Genomic DNA, 23,027 nt, shown 5'->3' on the forward strand with positions numbered 1-23,027 from the left:
GGTTATATTACTTCAGGGAAGAGAATATTCACAGAGTCCACGGCTTTTACTCTGAAACTGTCGTTCTCACAGCAGTAGCACCTTGATTATACAGAGCACTTCTTCAAAGTCCTGAAATACTGTGCCATTTTGGACCAAAGGTAAACTATCAGTCTCGTTCCTTACAAAATCTAGTCTTGGTGGGTGTAATCAATAAACATACACAGAGAGGGGAGTTCTAACTTAGAACCCTCCTCAAAAGTATGGTATGGCCCAAGTATGATCCATGTTCTGGGGTTCATTCAAAGGCCATCTGATCAGTGGATTGAAACTCCTTCCTCAGCCCCAGGCAGCCTGCAGCCAGGCCTCCTCTGGTCATCCCTGTCTTCCCTCCTACAGGCCAGGTAGCACCTGCCAGCAGCCTGAGGGTAGATTCAACCAGGGACTTATAAACCCAGAAATCTGAAACTTTTTAAAAAAATGCTGAGGTGTCTTTAAAGGTGTGTTTCATGCCCAGAGCCTGCTGGCAGAGAAGGACACCTGGGAACTCTGTGTATTATCCACTTGAGATAGCTTCAATCCCAATCAACACTACTGTGAATTTAACAAAATTGGACCAGTTTCCCAGAGCCCCCTCCCCACAAGGTGGCCCAAGCAACCCTGGATAAGCACATGGCTCAGCACTGCCAGGCTCTTAACTGAGACCACGTAGTCATATTTTCACAGCCAATGAAACTGTATGTGCATGCACATCCTAAGTGGCACCTCGCCTCCGTTACCTCTAAGAGAGTTAACCAGGTCCTAAGGTTATGGATGAGGGCAGTGACCAAGCAATAAGCAAGGCATTTTGGAGAAGGCAAGGCCTTCATCAAGTCATAAATCTGGATGGAGCTACTTTTCATGCTGAGAAATATATCAAGTTCTTCCACCAGATGCCCAGGGAGATGGAGACATTAGCATGCCCCCTGCCAATGGAAACCCAAAGCTTGCCCTAGGGGTAAAAAAGACATTTGGGGAATGGAAAATGGGCTCGTATTTTTCCTTTTTTCCAGGAATGTTTTAATGTTAGTTTTCTTTGGGCAAATGTACATGGGAATAGTCTTGGCCTGGTTATTTGACCAGCTTATTGGGAGGTCCCAGAAATCAGAGTGAAAATTAAAGTCACTTGTCTTCTCCCACAGCCTTCTGGGGTCCAGCTGACAAATGGGGAGTGAGGAACGGAGTTTTTTCAGACATGAATTAATCATGTCTCTCAGCCTGCTGCCTGGTGCCAGCTCCCAGCCATTCAGTGCTGCTTGAGAGACCAGCTCTGTCACCCAATGGGGACACCAAACCTGAAAGGAGAGGGAGCCAGAAAATGCAGTGAGGCTGCTTCCCTACTTTCATCCAGTCACCCCACAGTGTTAGAGTGAGGCCATACCTACCCTATACCACGTGCAGCATGGAGATCCTGCCATCAGTGTTAAATGGCTGAGCGAGTGTTTTCCAGTTGTGCAAAATTAAATTAAGGAAAGGACTCCCAAACTGACTGCACCAAGTGCCAAGTTTCATCCCAGCACACATCATTTTTATAGTAAGTTTTAACTCTGCGAAAAAATACAGGATTATAATGGAAATGCTGACAGGCCTGGAGCCAGCTCGTGAAGTAATAATGCCACGTCTCTAATATTTTTACACAGCATGTCCTAATCTGCCACAGCTTTCTTCTCCTTTAAATAGCAGTTAAATAAGTGAAAACCCCTAGAGCACTGCTTTTCCCTCCTCCTCTTTTAGGTGGTGTGTCCCCATTTTCCAACCATCATTCCTTGAGAACCTCTTTCAGTCCATGTATATTTTCTGCTCTGTAGAATCAACGTCTCGAGCTCAGCTGCCTTTTTCTGAGCTGTTTGGCCGAGAAGGGAGAAGAGGAGAGAGAATATGCAAGTGTGAACTCTTCCCTTCTGCTCATTAAGGCTAAGAAGTCATGAAAATAAACTCTGGATGTGTGACTCTCATAAGTGACAGGCAGCTAATAAAGGCCTGGGTTGGCTTGATCTATCCTACAAAGAAGCCCACATATCAAGCTGCTTGCCTATCTTTTAGCAGGACCAGAATTCCTGCTAACTTTCAGCCCTTCCACGAAAATATCCAGTGAGTAATGACCATCATGAGTTCAGAGCTTCTTTCTAGACAGGAGACTCAAAGGCAGCCCTATCCCACCGCCTTTAAACTCTTCCACGGAGGGTGCAAGGAAGTTGAGGTCAAGGGCCACCAGGCCTCCCGGTTTTCCATCCCCCTATTTCCCTCACCTGTTGAACTCAGGCTGTTTCCCTGAGCAAGGCTATTTTAGTGCCAGAAACTCATGTGAAATAGGAGACAATGGGGAAGAAAGTCAATGAGGTCAATCTGACTTAATCAGGGATGTCAACTCATGGCAGGTGACAGCTAAACTGACTCCCAGCAGATACAATTTCATATATAATTTGATTTCTTATTGCACACATCTCCCCCATTCCAAACTTTTATCCCTCTCCAGTTAACGTGATTGAAAAAAAAAAAAAAAAAAAAGTAGGTGAAACTAGGAGGAAAACCCTCACACATATGTGAATCCCACCTGGCTCTGGCTCAGTGTGGAGCCACAGTGGACCCAGGAATGGAGGTCTAAAGGCAATATTTTCTTTCACTGGTTAAGAATGGTTGATAGGACTTCCCTGGTGGTGCAGTGGTTAAGAATCCGCCTGCCAGTGCAGGGGACATGGGTTCGATCCCTGGTCCGGGAAGATCCCACATGCCACGGAGCAACTAAGCCCATGCACCACAACTACTGAAGCCCGTGCACCTAGAGCCCGTGCTCTGCAACAAGAGAAGCCACCGCAATGAGAAGCCCGCGCACCGCAACGAAGAGTAGTCCCTGCTCACCGCAACCTGAGAAAAGCCTGCGCACAACAGTGAAGACCCAATGCAGTGAAAAAAAAAAAAAAAAAAAAAAAAAAAAAAAAAAAAAAACCAAATTAATTAATTTAAAATAAATAAAACAAAATTCTTAAAAAAAAAAAAAAAAAAAAGAACGGTTGATAGAGAGGGGCTTTTTGCTGCCAGAACCCTCATGATCTAAACCACCTTCCTAAGCACTGCTTCCCCCTCAGCCACCTACCCAACCCAAGACCTGTACTAACCAAGGTCTGAGGAGAAGAGAGCACCATCATTCCCTGGTGATGGACCGTTTCCTGGGGTGGCCGTTGAGTTTGGGAGGATGGAAATGGTCTGTGTTCACATAGCTGGGAGGGAAACAGAAAAAGAGATGCCAGCCCCTGCAGGAAACACTGTTAATATGTTCATGGAAGCAAAGGGGAAGAGGCGTGGCTTATAATCGAGCCTCTCTAGAGGTGTGGAATGCATTTGCACAGTTTTTGGTGTCCTTGCAAATGTCACCCAGAGAGATTGCTCACCTTCAAACAATGATTGATACTTCTCTTACTTTAACAAATGAGAAATGTCCGTGACAGAAAGGAACCCCTGTGACAAGCCAGGTTTTCTCATTAGCAGTGAAACATGGATAATTATTCACTGGGAACATACACAGTGGGAATTCACGTTGGATTCCTTCTTTTGACTCTTGCTGCTGGCAAGCCTCAGAGGCCACTGTGTACACACAGACGTGCACATAAATGTGTACATAAAAGCACAGGGGCCTGCACTCCATGTGTGCTGAGGGGGTACCAATTCTGAGTACAAAGAAAGTTTTTAAGAAGCTATGTGTTCAGTTAAAAGCACTGAAAGACAGATTTGTGATGAAAAAGGCAGATGACCTGCAATTTGGGTCATTCACTTTAGTTACAATTAGTTTACTTTGGTCTTTGCTTTCCCTTTCCTATTGAACGTAGACTTTCCTAAGAGCATTTTCTTTTTTCTTTTTCTTTTTTTGGCTGCGTTGGGTCTTTGTTGCTGCATGTGGGCTTTCTCTAGTTGCGGCGAGTGGGGCCTACTCTTCGTTGTGGTGCACGGGCTTCTCATTGCGGTGGCTTCTCTTGTTGCGGAGCACGGGCTCTAGGTGCGCAGGCCTCAGTAGTCATGGCATGCAGGCTCAGTAGTTGTGGCACATGGTTTGCGGGCTCTAGAGTGCAGGCTCGTTAGTTGTGGTGAGTGGGCTTAGTTGCTCCTCAGCATGTGGGATCTTCCCGGACCAGGGATTGAACCCGTGTCCCCTGCACTGGTAGGCGGATTCTTAACCACTGTGCCACCAGGGAAGTCCCCTAAGAGCATTTTCAATCCAAGATGAGTAGTCACATATATTCTCTGTGGTCAGTGTTCAGATGTGAAGGGAAATACAGTAACCTATCTAGCAGATGGAGGCTGCCTCAGTAAGGCAAGAATATTTAGGATTGTCATAGTTAGGATATACATTCAGCAACCTACAGCAAAGACCCAAAATAACAGTCAACAAGAGAGGAATATATTCCTGTCTTACACAGAAGTCCAGAAAAAGACATCCCAGGCATGGTGTGGCAAACTACCATGACACCTAGGGACCCAGGCAAAAAATGTTTTAAGCTCCTGCTGTTCTGCTATCCTGGAGTATTGCCCTCATCCACCTAAGCCAGGTGGTTTGCTCCACATACACGTTCTCAATGGCAGGATGGAGGAAGGGGGAAGAAAGGCAAGTTCTTTTCTTTGAAAGCCATGTCCCAGGAGGTTATACATATCACTTTCCCTCTCATGTCACTGAATGGAATCACATGGCCCACACCTTATTTCAAGGGGTGATGGGAAATGTCTCTATTCCAGGCAGCTATGTACCTACGTAAAAATCAGGGGTTCATGTACACTAAGAAGGAGAGGGAAGATATGAGGGGATAACTAGCAGTTTCTGCCATACAAAGCAACCACACTAAAGTTGTTGCAGTCAAGGGTGACACAAGTATCAATACAAGGGAAAGTGATCTCTGACTTCAACAGAGCTAGATGAATGAAGGTGAACATACCAGCATGAATTTTTTTTATTGAAGTATAGTTGATTTACAATGTTGTGTTAATTACTGCTGTATAGCAAAGTGATTCAGTTATATCTGTATCTATATATCTATATATCTATACATTCTTTTTTTATATATTCTTTTCCATTATGGTTTATCATAGGATATTGAATAAAGTTCTCTGTGCTATCCAGTAGGACCTTGTTGTTTATCCATTCCATATATAAAAGCTTACATCTGCTACCCGCAACCTCCCACTGCATCCCTCCTCCAAGCTCCTCTCCCTTGGCAACCACCAGCCTGTTCTCTATATCTGTGATTGTTTCTGTTTCATAGCTAGGTTCATTTGTGTCATATTTTATATTCCACATATAAGTGATATCATATGGTAATTGTCTTTCTCTTTCTGACTTCACTTAGTATGGTAATCTCTAGTTGCATCCATGTTGCTGCAAATGGCAATTTCGTTCTTTTTCATGGCTGAATAGTGTTCCACTCTACATATGTACCACATCTTCTTTATCCATTCATCTGTCAATGGACATTTAGGTTGTTTCCATGTCTTGGCTATTGTGAATAGTGCTGCTATGAACATAGGGGTGCATGTATCTTTTTGAATTATAGTTTTATCTGGATATATGGCCAGGAGTGGGATTGCTAGATCACATGGTAATTCTATTTTTAGCTTTCTGAGGAACCTCCATACTGTTTTCCACAGTGACTGAACCAACTTACATTCCCACCAACCATGTAAGAGGGTTCCCTTTTCTCCACATCCTCTCCAGCATTTGTTATTTGTAGACTTTTTAATAATGGCCATTCTGACCAGTGTGAGGTGGTACCTCATTGTAGTTTTGATTTGCATTCTCTAATAATGAGCATTGTTGAGCATCTTTTCATGTGCCTATTGGCCATCTGAAATGTCTATTTGGGTCTTCTGACCATTTTTGGATAGGGTTGTTTGTTTTCTCGTTGTTGAGTTGTATGAGCTGTTTATATATTTTGGAAATTAGGGCCTTGTTGGACACATCTTTTGCAAATATTTTCTCCCATTCTGTAGGTTGTCTTTTCATTTTGTTTATGGTTTCCTTTGCTGTGCAAAAGATTATAAGTTTGATTAGGTACCATTTGTTTACTGTTGTTTTTATTTCTACTGCCTTGGGAGACTGACCTAAGAAAACATTTGCACAATTTATGTCAGAGAATGTTTTGCCTATGTTCTCTTCTAAGAGTTTTATGGTGTCATGTCTTAAGTCTTTAAGGCATTTTGAGTTTATTTTTGTGTATGGTGAGAGGGTGTGTTCTAACTTCATTGATTCACACGTGGCTGTCCAACTTTCCCAACAGCACTTGCTAAAGGGACTGGTTTTTTTTTTTTCTTGCTGTATATTCTTGCCTCCTTTGTTGAAGATTAATCGACCATAGGTGTGTGGGTATATTTCTGGGCTCTCTAGTCTGTTCCATTGATCCATCTGTCTGTTTTTGTGCCAATACCATGCTGTTTTGATTACTGTAGCTTTGCAGTATTGTCTGAAGTCTGGGAGGGTTATGCCTCCTGCTTTGTTCTTTTGCTTCAGGATTGCTTTAGCGATTCTACTAGCAGGAATTTTTAAGTTGGGCAGGTTATAAAATATTTGAGGAAACATCTGCAAATAGCAGGGTGGAACAGCAATTTTTTAAAACTTGTTAAAATTTTAGGGCTTCCCTGGTGGTGCAGTGGTTGAGAGTCCGCCTGCCAATGCAGGGGACATGGGTTCGTGCCCCAGTCCGGGAAGATCCCACATGCCGGGGAGTGGCTGGGCCCGTGAGCCATGGCCGCTGAGCCTGCGCATCCAGAGCCTGTGCCCCGCAATGGGAGAGGCCACAGCAGTGAGAGGCCCATGTACCACAAAAAAAAATATATATATATATATAAAGAAGAAGCATAAAGCTGAATAAACAGAATATGTGAAAAGCAATTTTTTTGGACACTGAGTCATTTCTGATGATCAATAATTTCATGTTTTTTCCCTTTTTTATTAGGGGTAATTTCACATATATACAAAGTAAACAGAGCAGCATAAAGAACCCCGTGCACTCATCACCCAGCTTCAAAAAACAACTTCCTGCCATTCCTATTTTATTTGCACTTCCACCTACTTCCCACCCCCATCCCTACTCAATTATTCTTTTAGGTAAAATTTACAATTATTAAAATGCACAAATTTTAGCCAGACAATTTTGGCAGATATACCCATGTAACCACATCCTTGGCTAACATATGTTTGACCACTTGATTTTTTTTTTCTCAGTCTTTTTCTCTCTTTGCTTCAGTCTGGCTAATTTCTATTACTACATCTTAAATATCAAAAATCTTTTTTCTATAGTATTTAATCTTCTATTAATCCTATCAAGTGAATTTTTCATTTCATAAAATGTTTCATTTTTAGAAGTGCATTTGATTCTTTTTATAACTTCTACTTTCTTACTATGTACATTTTCCTTTAAATATTTAACTTATTTTTAATACCCTGTTTTAATATCCTTGTCTACTAATTCCATCATCCCTGTCATTTCTAGATATGTTTCCACTGACCGATTTTTGTCTTTGTTATGGGTCACATTTTCCTGCTTCTTGACTTAACAAGTAATATTTGATTGAAAGCTAAACAATGTAAATTTTATATCATTAAGTGTTTGGATTTTGTTGGCTTCTTCTAGTGATTGTTGGATTTTCTTCTCTTAAGCAGTTAAGTTATTCAAAGTTTAATTTGTTCTTTTTGAAGTTTGTTCTTAAGTTTGATTAGAGCAGGTCTATAGTGGCCTTTACCCTAGGGCTCCTCAGGGGTCTCTACTGAGTTCCTCTAATGATGAACAAGGATGTTGCACTCTGGCTGGTCAGAACTTGAAGCCCTTCTAGCCCCACTTGAGCTTTGGGAAATAGTAAACTCACAGCTCCCTGACTGATCTTTGGTCAATCTTGTAGAGTTTCACTCTATGCATGTACATCTTCATTTGGGCAAAGACTCGAGGAATTTATGCATATTTCTGGGGCACTTTTTCTACATAACACCCTCACTTCCAGAATTCTGCTCAACTTCCAGCTGCCTCAACCTCACTGAACTCTGTTCTTTGTCTCATTAATTAGTCCAGACTGTCATGCTCTGCTTGGGATAGTCTTCTGATGTGGGTTGAATTGTGTCCCCCGCAAAGGTTGTTGCTGAAATCTCTCATCCTCAGTACCTGTGAATGTGACCTTTTTGGGAAACAGAGTCTTTGCAGATGATCAAGTTAAGATGAGGTCATTAGGATGGGCCCTAATCTAATTTACTGGTGTCATTATAAAAAGGAGAAAATTGGACACAGAGATAATTATTTGATTGTCTGAAAACAGCCATTTCATACATTTTTGTCCAGTTTTCTAGTTATTTATGGCAAGAAAGTAAACCCAGTCCTTATTACTCCACCATGGCTTTCAAGATTTTTTTTTAATCTGCTAATTTCATCACTTTGAGTATGATGTTCCTAGGTGGTTTGTTAACCTTATTGAAACTTTATGGTTTTCTCAAAATTTGGGAGATTTGATAGTTTTATTTCTTCTACTATATTTCTGTCTAATTTTCTTCTTTCCATATTGGGCTCTAATTACACATATATTAAACTTTTTCACACAGGTCCATGGAGCTCTGTTTATTTTCCTTCAATCTTTTTTCCCTCTGTTCTTCACACTGGATAATTTCTGCTGAACTACCTTCAAGTTCACTGACCCTTTCTCCTGTCATGTCCAATTTTCTGTTAGGCCCATCTAGTGAATTTTTCATTTCATTTTTTGCACATTTCAGCTCTAGAATTTGTTTTCATAGTTTTTACTTCTCTAGAGAGATACTCCATCTTTTCATTTATTATGAGTAGACTTTCCTCTAACTCCTTAAACATATTTATATAGCTGCTTTAAAGTCACTGTCCATTCATTACAACACTTGCATCATCTCAGGACTGGTTTTTGACTGCTGTTGACTGCTGTTTCTATTAAGTATGGATCCCAGATGCATCATCTCAGGACTGGTTTCTGTTGACTGCTATTTCTATTAAGTATGGATCACATTTTTTTCTTATCTAGTGTTTCTTAATTGTATTGGGTTGGCAAAAAAAGTGCCTTCGGTTTTTAAGGAAAAACAGAAGACACATTTTTCATTTTCACCAAGAACTTTATTGAACAACATATTCACTCTTCTGTTCCACTACATTCTGCCGTTTTTCAAGCAACTTCATAATTCCATCTTCCCAAAACTTTTTATCTTTTTGAGCAAAGAACTGTTCCAGGTGCCTTTTACAGTCTTCCAGGGAATTGAAATTTTTTTCCATTAAGAGAATTTTGTAAAGACCTAAATAAATCGAGATCCGAAGGTGCAATGTCTGGTCAAGATGGTGGATGAATCAGAACTTCCCAGCCAAGCTGTAACAGTTTTTGCCTGGTCAGCAAAGAAACATACGGTCTTGCATTATCCTGATGGAAGACTGTGTGTTTTCTGTTGACTAATTCTGGACGCTTTTCATTGAGTGCTGCTTTTGGTCTAACTGGGAGCAGTACTTGTTGGAATTAATTGTTTGGTTTTCCGGAAGGAGCTCATAATAGAGGGCTCCCTTCCAATCCCACCATATACACAACATCACCTTCTTTGGATGAAGGTGTGGTTGGTGGTGGTTCATTTTGCTTGCCCCATGATCTCTTCCATTTCACATTATTGTACAGCATCCACTTTTCATCACCCATCACAATTTGTTTTAAAAATGGAAAGTTTTCATTATGTTTCAGCAGAGAATCGCATGCGGAAATACTGTCAAGAAGGTTTTTTTCCGCTTAATTTATGTGGAACCCAAACATCAAAGTGATTAACATAACCAAGCTGGTGCAAATGATTTTCAGTGCTTGATTTGGATATTTTGAGTATGTCGGCTATCTCCCTCATGGTATAACACTGATTGTTCTCAATTCATGTCTCTATTTGATCGCTGTCAAATTCAACTGGTCCACCCAACCATGGAGCATCGTCCAGCGAGAAATCTCCAACTTGGAACCTCACAAACCACTTTTGACATGTTCAATGAGTCGCAGCACCTTCTCCATACACTGCACAAATCTTTTTTTGCGTTTCAATTGCATTTTTACCTTTCTTGAAATAATAAAGAAAAATATACCAAAAATGTTGCTTTTTTTCTTCTATCTTCAATATTAAAATGGCTACACAAAAATTCACCAATTTTGATAAGACTTTTTTTAAATGCACGTGATATGACAGCTGTCACATACAATCTAACAAATTTGTTTTGAATGAAGTTGAAGACAACTAAGTGCTAATAGAGCCATCTAATGGGAAGAAACAATCGAACATTTTGGCCAACCCAGTTTAATGAAAATTATAGATGATAGACTGGAGAGACTTTGGATTCTGTTATCTTCCTATGAAGAGTGTTTGGTTTTGTTCTAAAAGGCAGTTAGTTTGGCTGGACTCAAATTCCAACTTCTGTCTTCCCTGCAGTGGGCACCGAGACTGAATTCTCCACTCTACTGTCAGCTTCTAGCTGCTGCTCTTTTGCTGGGTTCCTCTGGGGTCTGCTAAAAAGAATTTGGACAGGACTTATATAGATTTTAAGGTTTATCTTAAAGGATTTCCCCCCTTAACTTTCCAGCTATTCTAACAGCCCCCAGACACCATCCTCTGACATCTCAAGACAATTAAGCTATACATTTTCCAGCAATCTGGGCCATCTGGGGATTGAGGAATTTCTTCAGGCAAAAAGCCACTAGGTAGCAAATCACACCTGTTGCAGTTCCTGGGTTTCTAGGACAGACTTCCCTTCTGTTTCTGCCACTGCTTTTGGTCACTCTTCAGTGCTTTCCAGGAGTTGTTGTTTCGTGTATTTTGTTGTTGTTGTTGCTGTTGTTTAAATTTTAAGACTAGTCCGACCTAGTTATTCACCATTACTGGATGCTAGAATCCCTAGTCAAGTTGTTTTGAGAGTTTTCTGGCCAAGATCTACTCTGTTCCTGTTTTGCAACATTTAAAGCATTCTCATTCACCCTCTTCTTTAATCCTTTATCTTCTTAATAACACAGTTGTTGGTACACTTCTAAAGATTCAAGACCCAGAGGTAAATTCTCTCTTAAATTAAAGAAAGAAATATGTGAACATAGCATTGAATGGTATGTTTTGATTATACAGAACAATTTTATTTCCAATTCCACTAACTTGAAATTTCTGATCATTCAAACATGAGTTGGAATGAAGTTTATTTACCTTTATATTACCTGGGCACAGGGGGTGGAGGGTGGTTGTGGAAAGAATATGTTTGGTTAGTTATTTTCATTTAAAAAAAAATGAAACCACTCATTCATTCCACAGATTCTTATATAAATCAATTATTTGATTGATTATATAAATCAATTATTTGATTAATTGCTAACAACCTGTTTGTTTAATCCCTTTCCTTTCTGGAGTCCCATGACATCACATGGTCTCAATTTTTCTCCTATCCCACAGACCCCTTTAATACCTCCTATTTCTTCTTCAATCACTGAATGTTAGAGTTCTCCCACTGTCTTGTCCTGAGACCTGACCTCTTTTCATTGAAGACTCCTTCCACAAATCTATGAGACTGGTTCCCAAAATCTGTCTCCAGTTCTTACTGCTAACTAACTTCCATTTTTATTTTTATCGTCTCAATGGATTTTTCCATCCTTTGGTTCTGTCACAACCTTTAAAGTCAATATGCTTAAAGCTAAACTTATTCATCTCTAGGGGTAGAAATAAGGAATAGCTTCTCTTCCTGATTTACCTACTTCTGTTAACAATCCCACTAGTGTTTCAGTCTCTTTAGCTTCTCTTCTTTGTCTCTACCCCCATCCTCCTCATATCCTGTCAGAGCTACTTTTGCAAGTATGTCTCATTTCTTGTCACCTCTGAACTGATATCCTAGTTTCTCCTTTCTCTCAAGCCAGTGCATCTTGGAAAGAACCACCTTACTGATTCTTCTAAAGCCAACCTAGATCACCCCCTGGTCTTCAGAAACCTGCAGGGGCTCCCAAAAGACCAGATTCTGGCCTTCAAGTTCCTCCCCATTGTATCTCTCACCCACCACACCAGCATCATCTATGTTCTCCATGTTCCAGTCAAGTCAACCAGTCATTTCTCAAAGACACATCACCAGTTTTTTCATCTTTTCACCTTTGCTCATACTGTATCTTCTAGACTGCCCTCCTCTTCTACTATCTCTGCTTATCTTAATCCTAAATAACCCCCATATATAACTTCTCTTCCAGGAGCCCTTCATTGGCACAATTCAATTTCACTACATATTGACCTAAACAATATAGATTGACTAAGTCTACTTTGCCCTATCTGGGAAGAAGAGGGATGAGAATGATGAATTTGAGATGATGCTGAGAAACCTTGGAACCTAAAAGCACCTTAAAAATCATCTAATTCACTGGTTACCAATAAAAGAATCTTCTTATGCAGAAGCCTGATATGTAATTCTGCTATGAGTGAAATGGGAATGGAGACCCCAAAGCCCCATCTATGCAGATTCCCTATCAAGGTTCCCCACTATCCTCCCCCATACCTCTGCAAAACCTTAGGGCCCCAAGGAACATCAATTTGAAAAGTATTGATTAAATCAAAAGCTCTCATTTATAGATTAGAAAACAGAAGCCAAAGAGCCCTATCAAAATCTAGAGTTCTCCTTGAGAGTTATGTATCTGTGTAACTGCATTTGAAAGTAACAAAACTGCTTTTCCTTTAAAAACTTTCTACAAAACAGATCTTCACCCTGATAGGTTTCAGAGTGAGAGGGATTACTATGAAGGCAGCCTCTCAAAGACTCAAAGTCTTAGTCACTGCTACTCAAGAGTCTTTCTCAAATTGAGTTTCAAGAACTCCACATCCATGGCAGCCCTCATGCCTCACTAGGATCACCAAGCTAGAAGACCCTGGAAACATATCCAAGATGCAAGACCCAGATGGGCTAAGAGAGGTATCCCGGCTGTTCACTCTGGCCTCTGATTCCAGGAAAGAGGAAGGATTTTGAATGAAATTGTTATGTAAATGTACTATTTATTTAGCTGACTAAGATTTCTGGATCCTAGATAAGTAACTTTATCAGCCATAGAAAATAGCCTGTGGCTGCTACCACTCCTTTTCCTGCCTAAATAGTCTCTCAGAAAATCAGTCCTAATGGAGTTGGGAAAAAAAGACTAAAGCTAAATCTGAGAGATTCTCCAGCCAAGTATTTCCTGTTTCCCGGGGAATAGCAAGGTTCATATTTTTCAATTTGGAATCTAGTCAGCCTCACCGCGCTCCATGCACACTGACCAAACGAAAGGATTCGTGGAGCCAGCATCTCAACAGCATATGGCACCTCTTTTTCTTTAAAGCAAATGTGATAGGAAGATATATATCTATCTGTTTCAGTAAGTCTGAAAAGCTGTACTTGTTTCAAGCTTCACTTTTGAAATCATGCTATTTGCCTACACGAATGTGCAGCTTTCCTGCCTCTTATTAGAAAATGAAACCCACGTCTGACTCCAGACAACATTTTGGGGCTGGAGGGAGTGGGTGCTGCTGGTCTCTGGAGGTCCCCAGTGGACTGATTTCTATACAGCTCTCCCCAAGGCCATTCTCACACCCACTTCATAACGGGAGTAGAGTGACACCACCATGGACCTCATGGCATATAGATGCCTACATGCCACCAGAAGCATGTGGGGAGCCTGCTCCTTCGGAGTACCCGAGTGAGAAGATCCAGGTCAGGTGAGTGCTGGGTCAGTACACAGGTAGAAACTCCACCCTACTGGAAGCCTTGGATCCATTGCTCAAGGAGCTCTGGAAGCCCCTACTCCCTAAATGTATCAGCTACCTCACCCCACCCCTGAAAAAAAAGAGGTTCTGAATTAAAATAAACACAAGACTCAGTGGCTAAAACATCAATCATTTATTCTTACTGCTCTTACTTAGTTCAGCTGATCTAAACTGGGTTTGGCTGAAGTGACTTGGCTGTTCTCCACATTTCTCTAATCCCCCCCTTGAGATCATCAGGCCAGTCGAGGCATGTTCTTCTTCAGTGATGGCAAAGGCATAAGAGCACAAGCAAAAACTCACCAGGTCTCTTGAGGTCTAGGATTGAAATTGGTGCCCAGCGCAGCTTTTGCCTCATTTCTTTCATTATGGCAAAATATACATAACATGAAACTTACTATCTTAACCATTTTTAAGTGTACAGTTCAGTGGCATTAATTACATTCTCATTGTTGTACAACTTCACACTATCCATGTCCAGAACATATCCATGTTTCATCCCAAACTGAAACTCATATCATTAAATAATAATAATACTCCATTCCCTCCTTCCCCCAGCCCCTGGTAATTACTATTCCATTTTCTGCTTCTACAAATTTGACTACTCTAGGTATCTCATATAAGGGGAATCATACAATATTTGTTCTTTTGTGTCTGGCTTCCTGCACTTAATGTTTTCAAGTTTAATCCATGTTGTCACATGTATCAGAATTTTATTCCCTTTTTTTTTTTTTTAAAGAAGATGTTGGGGGTAGGAGTTTATTAATTTATTTATTTTTGCTGTGTTGGGTCTTCGTTTCTGTGCGAGGGCTTTCTCTAGTTGTGGCAAGCAGGGCCACTCTTCATCGTGGTGCGCGGGCCTCTCACTATCGCGGCCTCTCTTGTCGCGGAGCACAGGCTCCAGACGCGCAGGCTCAGTAGTTGTGCCTCTCGGGCCTAGTTGCTCCGCAGCATGTGGGATCTTCCCAGACCAGGGCTCGAACCCGTGTCCCCTGCATTAGCAGGCAGATTCTCAACCACTGCGCCACCAGGGAAGCCCCCTTATTCCCTTTTTAAGGCTGAATAATAGTCATCATATATGTTTATCACATTTCGTTTATCCATTCATCTATTGATGGACCTCTGGGTTTCCACCTTTTGCCTATCGTGAATAATGCTGCCATAAACATTGGTGTACAAATATCTATTCAAGTCCTGCTTTCAGATCTTTTGGGTTTATAGCCAGAAGTGGAGTTGCTGGATCATACGGTAATTCTAATGTTTAATTTTCTTTTAGGGACCTCAATATTGTTTTCCACAGTTGCTGCACCATTTTACATTTCCACCAACAATACACAAGTGTTATAATTTTCCCACATCTTCACCAACTCTAGTTAATTTCTTTTTTTTTTTCTTTTAATAATAGCCATCCTAATGGATATAAAGTGGTATCTCATTGGTTCTGATTTGCGTTTCTATAACAATTAGTGATGTGGAACATCTTGTCCCCTGCATTAGCAGGCAGATTCTCAACCACTGCGCCACCAGGGAAGCCCCCTTATTCCCTTTTTAAGGCTGAATAATAGTCATCATATATGTTTATCACATTTCGTTTATCCATTCATCTATTGATGGACCTCTGGGTTTCCACCTTTTGCCTATCGTGAATAATGCTGCCATAAACATTGGTGTACAAATATCTATTCAAGTCCTGCTTTCAGATCTTTTGGGTTTATAGCCAGAAGTGGAGTTGCTGGATCATACGGTAATTCTAATGTTTAATTTTCTTTTAGGGACCTCAATATTGTTTTCCACAGTTGCTGCACCATTTTACATTTCCACCAACAATACACAAGTGTTATAATTTTCCCACATCTTCACCAACTCTAGTTAATTTCTTTTTTTTTTTCTTTTAATAATAGCCATCCTAATGGATATAAAGTGGTATCTCATTGGTTCTGATTTGCGTTTCTATAACAATTAGTGATGTGGAACATCTTTTCCTGTGCTTATTAATCATTGCATGTTTTTGAGAAATGTCTATTCAAGTGTTTTGCTCATTCTTAAATTGGTTGGTGGTTTTTGTTGTTGAGTTGTAGGAATTGTTCTATATTCTGGATATTAATCTCTTATCCGATCTATGATTTGTAAATATTTTCTCCCATTGTGTGGGCTGCCTTTTCACTCTGTTGTTAGTGTCCTGTGATACACAAAAGCTTTTAATTTTGATGATGTCCTGTATATCTAATTTTTTTCTTTTGTTACCTGTGCTTTTAGAGTCATATCCAAGAAATCATTGCCAAATCCAATATTATGAAACTTTTCCCCTGCATTTTCTTCTGAGAGCTTTATACTTTTAACTCTTATGTTTAGGTCCTTAATCCACTTTGAGTTAATTTTTGTATATGGTTTAATGTAAGGATCCAACATCATTCTTTGCATGTAGAAATCCAGTTTTCCCAGTACCATCTGTTGAAAAGACTATCCTTTCCACATTGAATGGTCTTGGCACCCATGTTGAAATTTGACCATATACATAAGAGCTTATTTCTGGGTTCTCTATCTATTCCATTGGTCTACCTGTCTGTCTTTATTCCAGTTCCACACTCTTTTGATTAGTGTAACTTTGTAATAAGTTTTGAAACCAAGAAGTATGAGACCTCTAACTTTGCTGTTCTTTTTCAAGATTGTTTTGGCTATTCAGGGTCCCTTTAGATTCCATATGAATTTTAAGATGAATTTTTCTACTTAGGCAAAAACAATTTGTTTAAGTCATTGGGATTGAATTGGGTTTGCTTTGGGGAGTACTGACACATTAACAAAATTGTCTTCCAACCCATGAATGTGAGATATCTTTTCATTCATTTAAATTTAATTTCTTTTTTTAGCAATGTTTTATAGTTTTCAGTGTACAAGTCTTTTGCGTCCTTGGTTTAGTTTATTCTTAAGTATTTTATTCTTTTTGATACTCATGTAAATGGAATTGTTTTCTTAATTTCCTTTTCAGATTGTTCATTGTTAGTGTTTGTTAGTGGCCAGAGTAGTCACATGGCCAAACCTAAAGTAAGGAGGTGGGGAAATAAAGCCCACCCATCATGGGACGGCCCTGTAAAGTTACATAGCAGAGTGAGTCCACATGGAGAGAAGTGAAAAATTGGGTCCTATAACATGATATTCCATACTGAAATTTTGAGGGTCAATTTTAGCATTGTTTTTCCAGGGCCCTTCTTCAAAGTAGTCTGTTCCCACCTCTTCAACCTACACAACCACAGTGAAAATGTAAAAAGGCAAGGGAATGAAGGGAGTACACAGACAAAGGAAGGAGGTATCAAGATGCCTAAGTAAATTGTTGGCGTCTAACCAGACAAGCAGTAGGTATGGGGGAAAGAACACAAGACAGTGAGTCAGATAGAAGATCTGCCCCTTGATCTTGGGAAGGTCTCTTAACATTTCTGGGCCTCAGTTTTCTCCTCTGGCAGTAAGCTAGATCATCTCTTAAAGACCTTTCCTGTGTTAACGCTGCCATACTATAAAAATTCTAACAGTGCTGCCCCCAGAACACAGAACGTTAGAAAATCCATTCTCTGTCCAGATCCATAGGCACACACATCCATGCAGGTGACCATCTGTGTGTCTCACTGATCTCATCTTCTGCCTTACATCTCAGTTTTATTAGTGTGCTTTTTTGCATCCCATACCAGCTGGGATCTCCTTGCAAGAGAGAAGATAGTCTTAACTAGCTTTACTGTCCCCAGAACACTAGACACCAAATAGATATTTTTTAACTGAACTGAGAGAAAACCTCCACTATCTTTAATTTTGAATGATTTATCTTGCATTTTAAACCTCCAAGTAAACCTCCTCTGGAAGCTAAGTTTCTGGGGTCACAACAGCAAATTCAACAAGTACGAATTTAGAGGTAATGAGTTTTCTCTCACAATTGCAATCAGTTTATTTTACTAATTCTATGCTACAAAGGCTTGAATAGACACCATATCTCAGTTTAATATTTTGGAATTTTAATGTATCAAAATAGGCTCAGTGACTATGTAATAAGTATAACATTGTACATGTCCAATGCAGGCTTGGTTGTCAGAAGAGCTGTCAGAAGGCCAAGGTTCTTGACCTATAGAGAAATGAGATCAGTGTTCAAAATTGTTTTCCTAGTCTCTGTTGAAAATTTTTGGCTTGAAAATCACATAAAGAGTAAAATGGAGGCAGACGTTAGACATTTACCAATTAAAGTTTGATTCCTAGCTATTACTATATAGTACGTAGGGGTTTTTTCCCCCCCAACTCATTGCATTTGAAGAAGTGATTTCTTTCAGTATAAAACTGGCATAGGAACTAATTAACTTGAGAAAATGTCCAATGAGTAAATCTTAATTGCTTCATTTTTTTTAAAGTTATTATAGGGACATAGACAAAAATAGGTACTTTGTGTTCCCCAGGAATTTTTACTTTAATTGAATGAGTAACAGTCACCCTCCAAGCATCCAGAGAATAAAAACATCTCCCATTTGCTTGGGAATGGGAAACATAAGAAAAATGCCATGGGGAAGCCACATCAAATGTATGGCCTCAAAACACGTGGAAACAGTCAAACAGCTCATCAGGAATGTGTCCTTATTGGCTTTATCCATGGCTTACTTCTCCTCACCTCTCCTTCTAGGCTGCCCCATCAAAGGCCACCCTACTCCCAATATCACCTGGTTCCATGGTGACCAGCCAGTTGCCAATACCACAGGACTGACGCATCATATCCTGGCAGCTGGACGGATTCTCCAGGTTGCAAATCTTAGTGGCGGGTCTCAAGGGGAATTCAGCTGCCTTGCTCAGAATGAGGCGGGAATGCTCGTACAGAAGGCCTCTTTAGTGATCCAAGGTAAGAAACCCTTCAGGCGTTGGGTGCCAGGCTTGTTTCTTGAAGAAGAGAGTCTACTTGGAAATCTAATTCTCCAGCAGAACAAAGTGATTTCTGATCTCCAGTGGTTCTTAGAACATGAAAATGGAAGCCCAACCGTGTTGCCATATGGTGAGGCTCTTCAGAAAAGCCACCCACCCCCATCTCAGCAGAACCCGGAAAAGTCAGTGCTGCTTTCATAGATGCGCCCTTCTGTTCATCATGTTACTGCTGCTCAGGACCAAGGAGATATCGCCATATAGCAAAGCGAATGTGTTTCCTTTAGGCTGGTTTAACTAGTAAAGAGCACACACACACACTCGCAAAGTTGCCTACCAAGAAAATACAAGTTTTCTGTGTTGAGCTGGTTTAACATTACCTCTTGATGTGAACTACGTGGTTACTGCCCCTGCCTCGGAGAACCAGGGCTGGTGCCAGGACCGCTGATCATCCAGAAGAGTCTCCAGCTGCAGTCACACGCCAAGTGCTTCCCTGGCACCTTCTCTGTGGCCTGTCCACGAGCAGACTGAGGAGTCTGTGTGGCTCATGCATTCACCTTCCAGGCACCTGGGCAGGTCAGAGAGCCCTTGGGTGGGGCCTGGCATTCACGGCCCCAAGAAAGGGTTGTGAATGAGCCCAAAACAGTGGGAAAGGAGCCCAAACTGGCCTTGTTATAGAAACTACCTGAGGTTTTTGAGTTTTCCATAGACTGGTTCTACCTGTGGCCTATGTGTGATACTTGTAGGGAAAGCAAAATTCTACTGCACGTATCCTAAAATGGAGGTTTCCGTGGGAAGGGACAGAGTTCATCCCAGAATAGCATATAAGGGGGGAGATTTTCCTGAGCGTGTAGGTTTTCCCCTTAAACATCCTCCGCCGCCATCTCACTTTCCACACAGGAAAGTCAATGTTGCGTTTTCTTGCCAGCCAGGCACTCTCTGCTGAAAACCAGAAGGCAGTGCCTATCTACAAGATTTGCAGCACACAAATCTTTTGAGTGCAAATAAGCACTCAAAATTTACCAGCCCAGTTATTTTTAACAGCTTTCCTACCAGTGAGTCCCAGACCCCCAAATAGGAAATCCAAAGAAATGGCCTTTCTGACCCACGTCATCATGAAAAGTGAGCCTCTCTGGATAGGCTGTTTTTCTGTAACATATACAAAGTCCAACTCCAGTATAGACTTTTAAATATGATTGTTAAGTACCTCTGATATTTTTATATCTCTTTGTTGAAAAATAAAGTCACTTTCTGGTAAACTAATGGAAGGAAAGAGTACTTTAGGAAGTAGGTTTAGAAATACGAGAGCTACAGCCACTGATGAAGTTCTATGTGCCAGGCACTGGGCTAGGCCCTGTACTTTCTTTATATCCAGTCCTCACGGTAGCATGACACGATAAGGGCTACTGTACTCACTTTATGGATGAGCCAGTGGAGGCCCCTGGAGACCACATGACTTGCCTAGATCGGTGGGGAATGGAGCCTACCCGCAGGGCAGAGCCTCATTCGTAACAGCATCTCATTCCTACCACACCCCACCCCACCACTCTGAAGGAATAACATGGGCATTAATGCTATCTTCTTTTCACCTCTGATCCTCCTTCTGTGATAGATTACTGGTGGTCTGTGGACAGACTGGCGACCTGCTCAGCCTCCTGTGGTAACAGGGGGGTTCAGCAGCCCCGCCTGAGGTGTCTCCTGAACAGCACGGAGGTCAACCCCACTCACTGCGCAGGGAAGGTGCGCCCTGCTGTGCAGCCCATCGCCTGCAACCGGAGAGACTGCCCTTCCCGGTGAGTGCGCCGGATGCTGGCTCAGGCCGCCCACTCCCAAGGATGGGCCTGGACTTTTAGCCAAGTTCATGGCCATCCCTTGTCTAGCACTGAGAGAGCTACATTAAGTGCAGGTGAGGGGGCCTGACATCCTTTCCTGTAGGCCCGGGCCCGCCAGCCTCTCCACTGCACAGAAGACATCCCTCAGGATGAGCCTCCTCCCTTGGCTGTTTCTTCCCTCACTATTCAGGCGGCTAAAGGATGCCCAGGCTTCCCAAGGGCCTGACAGGGTCTGTTCAGGGGCCAGAAGCATCCCAGGCCCTGGCAAGAGACAGCTCCCATACTGCAGTAAGAAGCTGGCTCTTTGGCTGGTTTGAAAGAAAAGAAATATGTTTGCAGTTGAAGTGTTTAGGGGATAGTGACTATTGGCCTATACCCCAACTCCTCCCCTTTCTTCTAGCTGTAAATACCTGTGCTCATCAGTTCTCCAATTTAGTTAAGGAAATATTATCCTCTCTTCTACAAAGGGTTGCATCCTGCTAAAGGTGACATCAATTTCCATTTCCCATAGTTGCTTCAACTTTGGGTTTACAGTTGACCCTTGCACAATGCAGAGGTTAGGGGCGCCGACCCCGAGCAGTCAGAAATCCACCTATCACTTGATAGTCGGCGCTCCATATCTGCAATTTCACAACAACGGATGGTGTAGTACTGTAGTAGGTATTTCGTGAAAGAAATCCGAGTATAAGTTGGATCTGTGCAGCTCATACCCGTGTTGTTCAAGGGCCAACTATACATTCTCTGCATTTGGGTCCCTTATATAGCTCAGAATGACACCCACAGTCTCTGCCTCTTCCATCTGCCTTGAGCTTTGAGCAGCTGTGAGTCCCACCGAGTAGTACCCTTCCCCTGCCACCCAGTGTCAGGCAGCAGCTAAAGGGATGATGGATGGGCTTGGAGTTGGCACCAGCATGGCGCCCAGAGCCCGGGGAGACTTGGCTGGGTCCTGAAATGCCCCTTTACTACCTATCTGTGGACGTTCATCCACTACTTAGGCAACTGCTTTGTGTTTTGCCAGCGGAGTCATAAGAAGCAGCTGAAACCAGGAGAGCCTCAATGAAATATGAAACACACTCGTTAATATCAGCAGTTTGACTTGCTGACGGGAAGGTTTCCACGGGAATGATTAATGTCCTTTTATACCCTTCCTGAACTGTAACATAGCCCGTACCTCTCCTTTCTCAAAGCCCCCATCCCAACTCCTGAAAAATTGCTGAAATGGATATTTGGAAATAAAAGTTGATTGAAAGGCAGGCCTGACATTCACCAGGGATACGAGAGGCTGGAAGACTGCCCTTGCCAAGCCGTGTGAAACGAAGAAGAGGTCTTGGACATGCCAGGGACTTTCTGATTTGCTGTGGTGATGGTCAGAGTCAATCAGCCTTATTTACTTCTGCAGATGAAACAATGGCTGGGTCTGCTTGGGTTTCAGTGCCCCCAGGGGCTTTAAAACACCGTCGGCCTGTTTCCTAAGCTGCTCTGCTCCTGCAGGATGGAAATCTGCATGCAGTCATCTCTCTCCAGGGCTAATGGAGCAGAGGAGTTCCACCAAATTAAATAAGTCACAGATCCAGACTCAGGAGGAATTTGCTCCCTGTCCCTGCTACTTACCTCTCCTGAAAGCCAGATGTGGCGCTGCTGGACTAGGAAGTGGCCACAGGCTCACCTTTGCTTGGTTTCCCCACCAGGCTTCCTGGGCACGTCAGCCCCCTTCTCTGCACACAAACAAGCGTGGCCCTCGTAGGCTTTCTGAAAAACACTGCGAAGTCCCGCTTTGACCCAGGTAGCTGTTTCAGCCACTTCATTTAGATAAATTTTTTTCTCAGGCAGTAAAACAAAATGTTTTCTCTAGATGGAATTAAATGGCTGGAAAGCACCAAATTTTTTTCTCATTCTTTTCCCCAAACTGCACCCCCTTGCCCTCTTCTTTGAGAATTAGCCCAGGGTACCAACATCCAAAGAGAACCCCTCCACATTTGTATACAGACCAAGGATTTCAGAGTGTTTCCCAGCTTACAGCTTGGCTTTATGAGGAAAGCCATTTGTCGCAGTCCTGGTCAGTCTCACTTCTGAGGGCCCGAATTGCAGTTAGAAGCTAACATCCTAAGAACAACTACTGTCACCACGTATACAGCCCTCTAAGAGGTGTAAGACCTATGGACTGTGACTCATGGGCGTGGGAATTGCTCCAGAAAGCTGGAAGGAACTTCGTAGGTTTCTGAGGGATTAAACACAATCAAACGAGACGTGGGTTAAGGCGAGGTAGAAAAAACAGTGAGTACAAGCAGACAGAACTTGGCTTAACCGAGACCCAGACTGCCTCCAGGGTCAGGGGGTGACCCAGGTTTGGATCTGACTTCCCTGGGAAACTGTCCCTTCTCTGCCCCACACTGGGATGCCATTAGGAAGTACCAGAACTGCAATGCAGCGTAACCAGCTAAAGGACTGTCTTCCCAGAATGTGTCATCTGCAAGCTCACGGCTTTTGGGGCCAATGTTAAGAAAAGGCAACTGATCTTCAGAAAACTCTTTCACGTTGTGCCTTTTTAG

General features: G+C 42.0%; 1 protein-coding gene across 1 annotated transcript in view; it reads left to right on the forward strand.

Annotated features, from left to right (window-relative positions):
* The window catches only part of ADAMTSL1 (ADAMTS like 1), a 475,524-nt gene that overhangs the window by 414,650 nt on the left and 37,847 nt on the right, over positions 1 to 23,027 (forward strand). Inside the window, exons 24-25 of the mRNA XM_024126824.3 lie at positions 18,417 to 18,629; positions 20,259 to 20,439. Of these exons, the coding sequence (XP_023982592.1) occupies positions 18,417 to 18,629; positions 20,259 to 20,439 (394 nt within the window). The remainder of the gene's footprint in view (positions 1 to 18,416; positions 18,630 to 20,258; positions 20,440 to 23,027) is intronic.

Source organism: Physeter macrocephalus, chromosome 9 (assembly GCF_002837175.3).
Source record: "Physeter macrocephalus isolate SW-GA chromosome 9, ASM283717v5, whole genome shotgun sequence".
NCBI classification, from domain to species: domain Eukaryota; kingdom Metazoa; phylum Chordata; class Mammalia; order Artiodactyla; family Physeteridae; genus Physeter; species Physeter macrocephalus.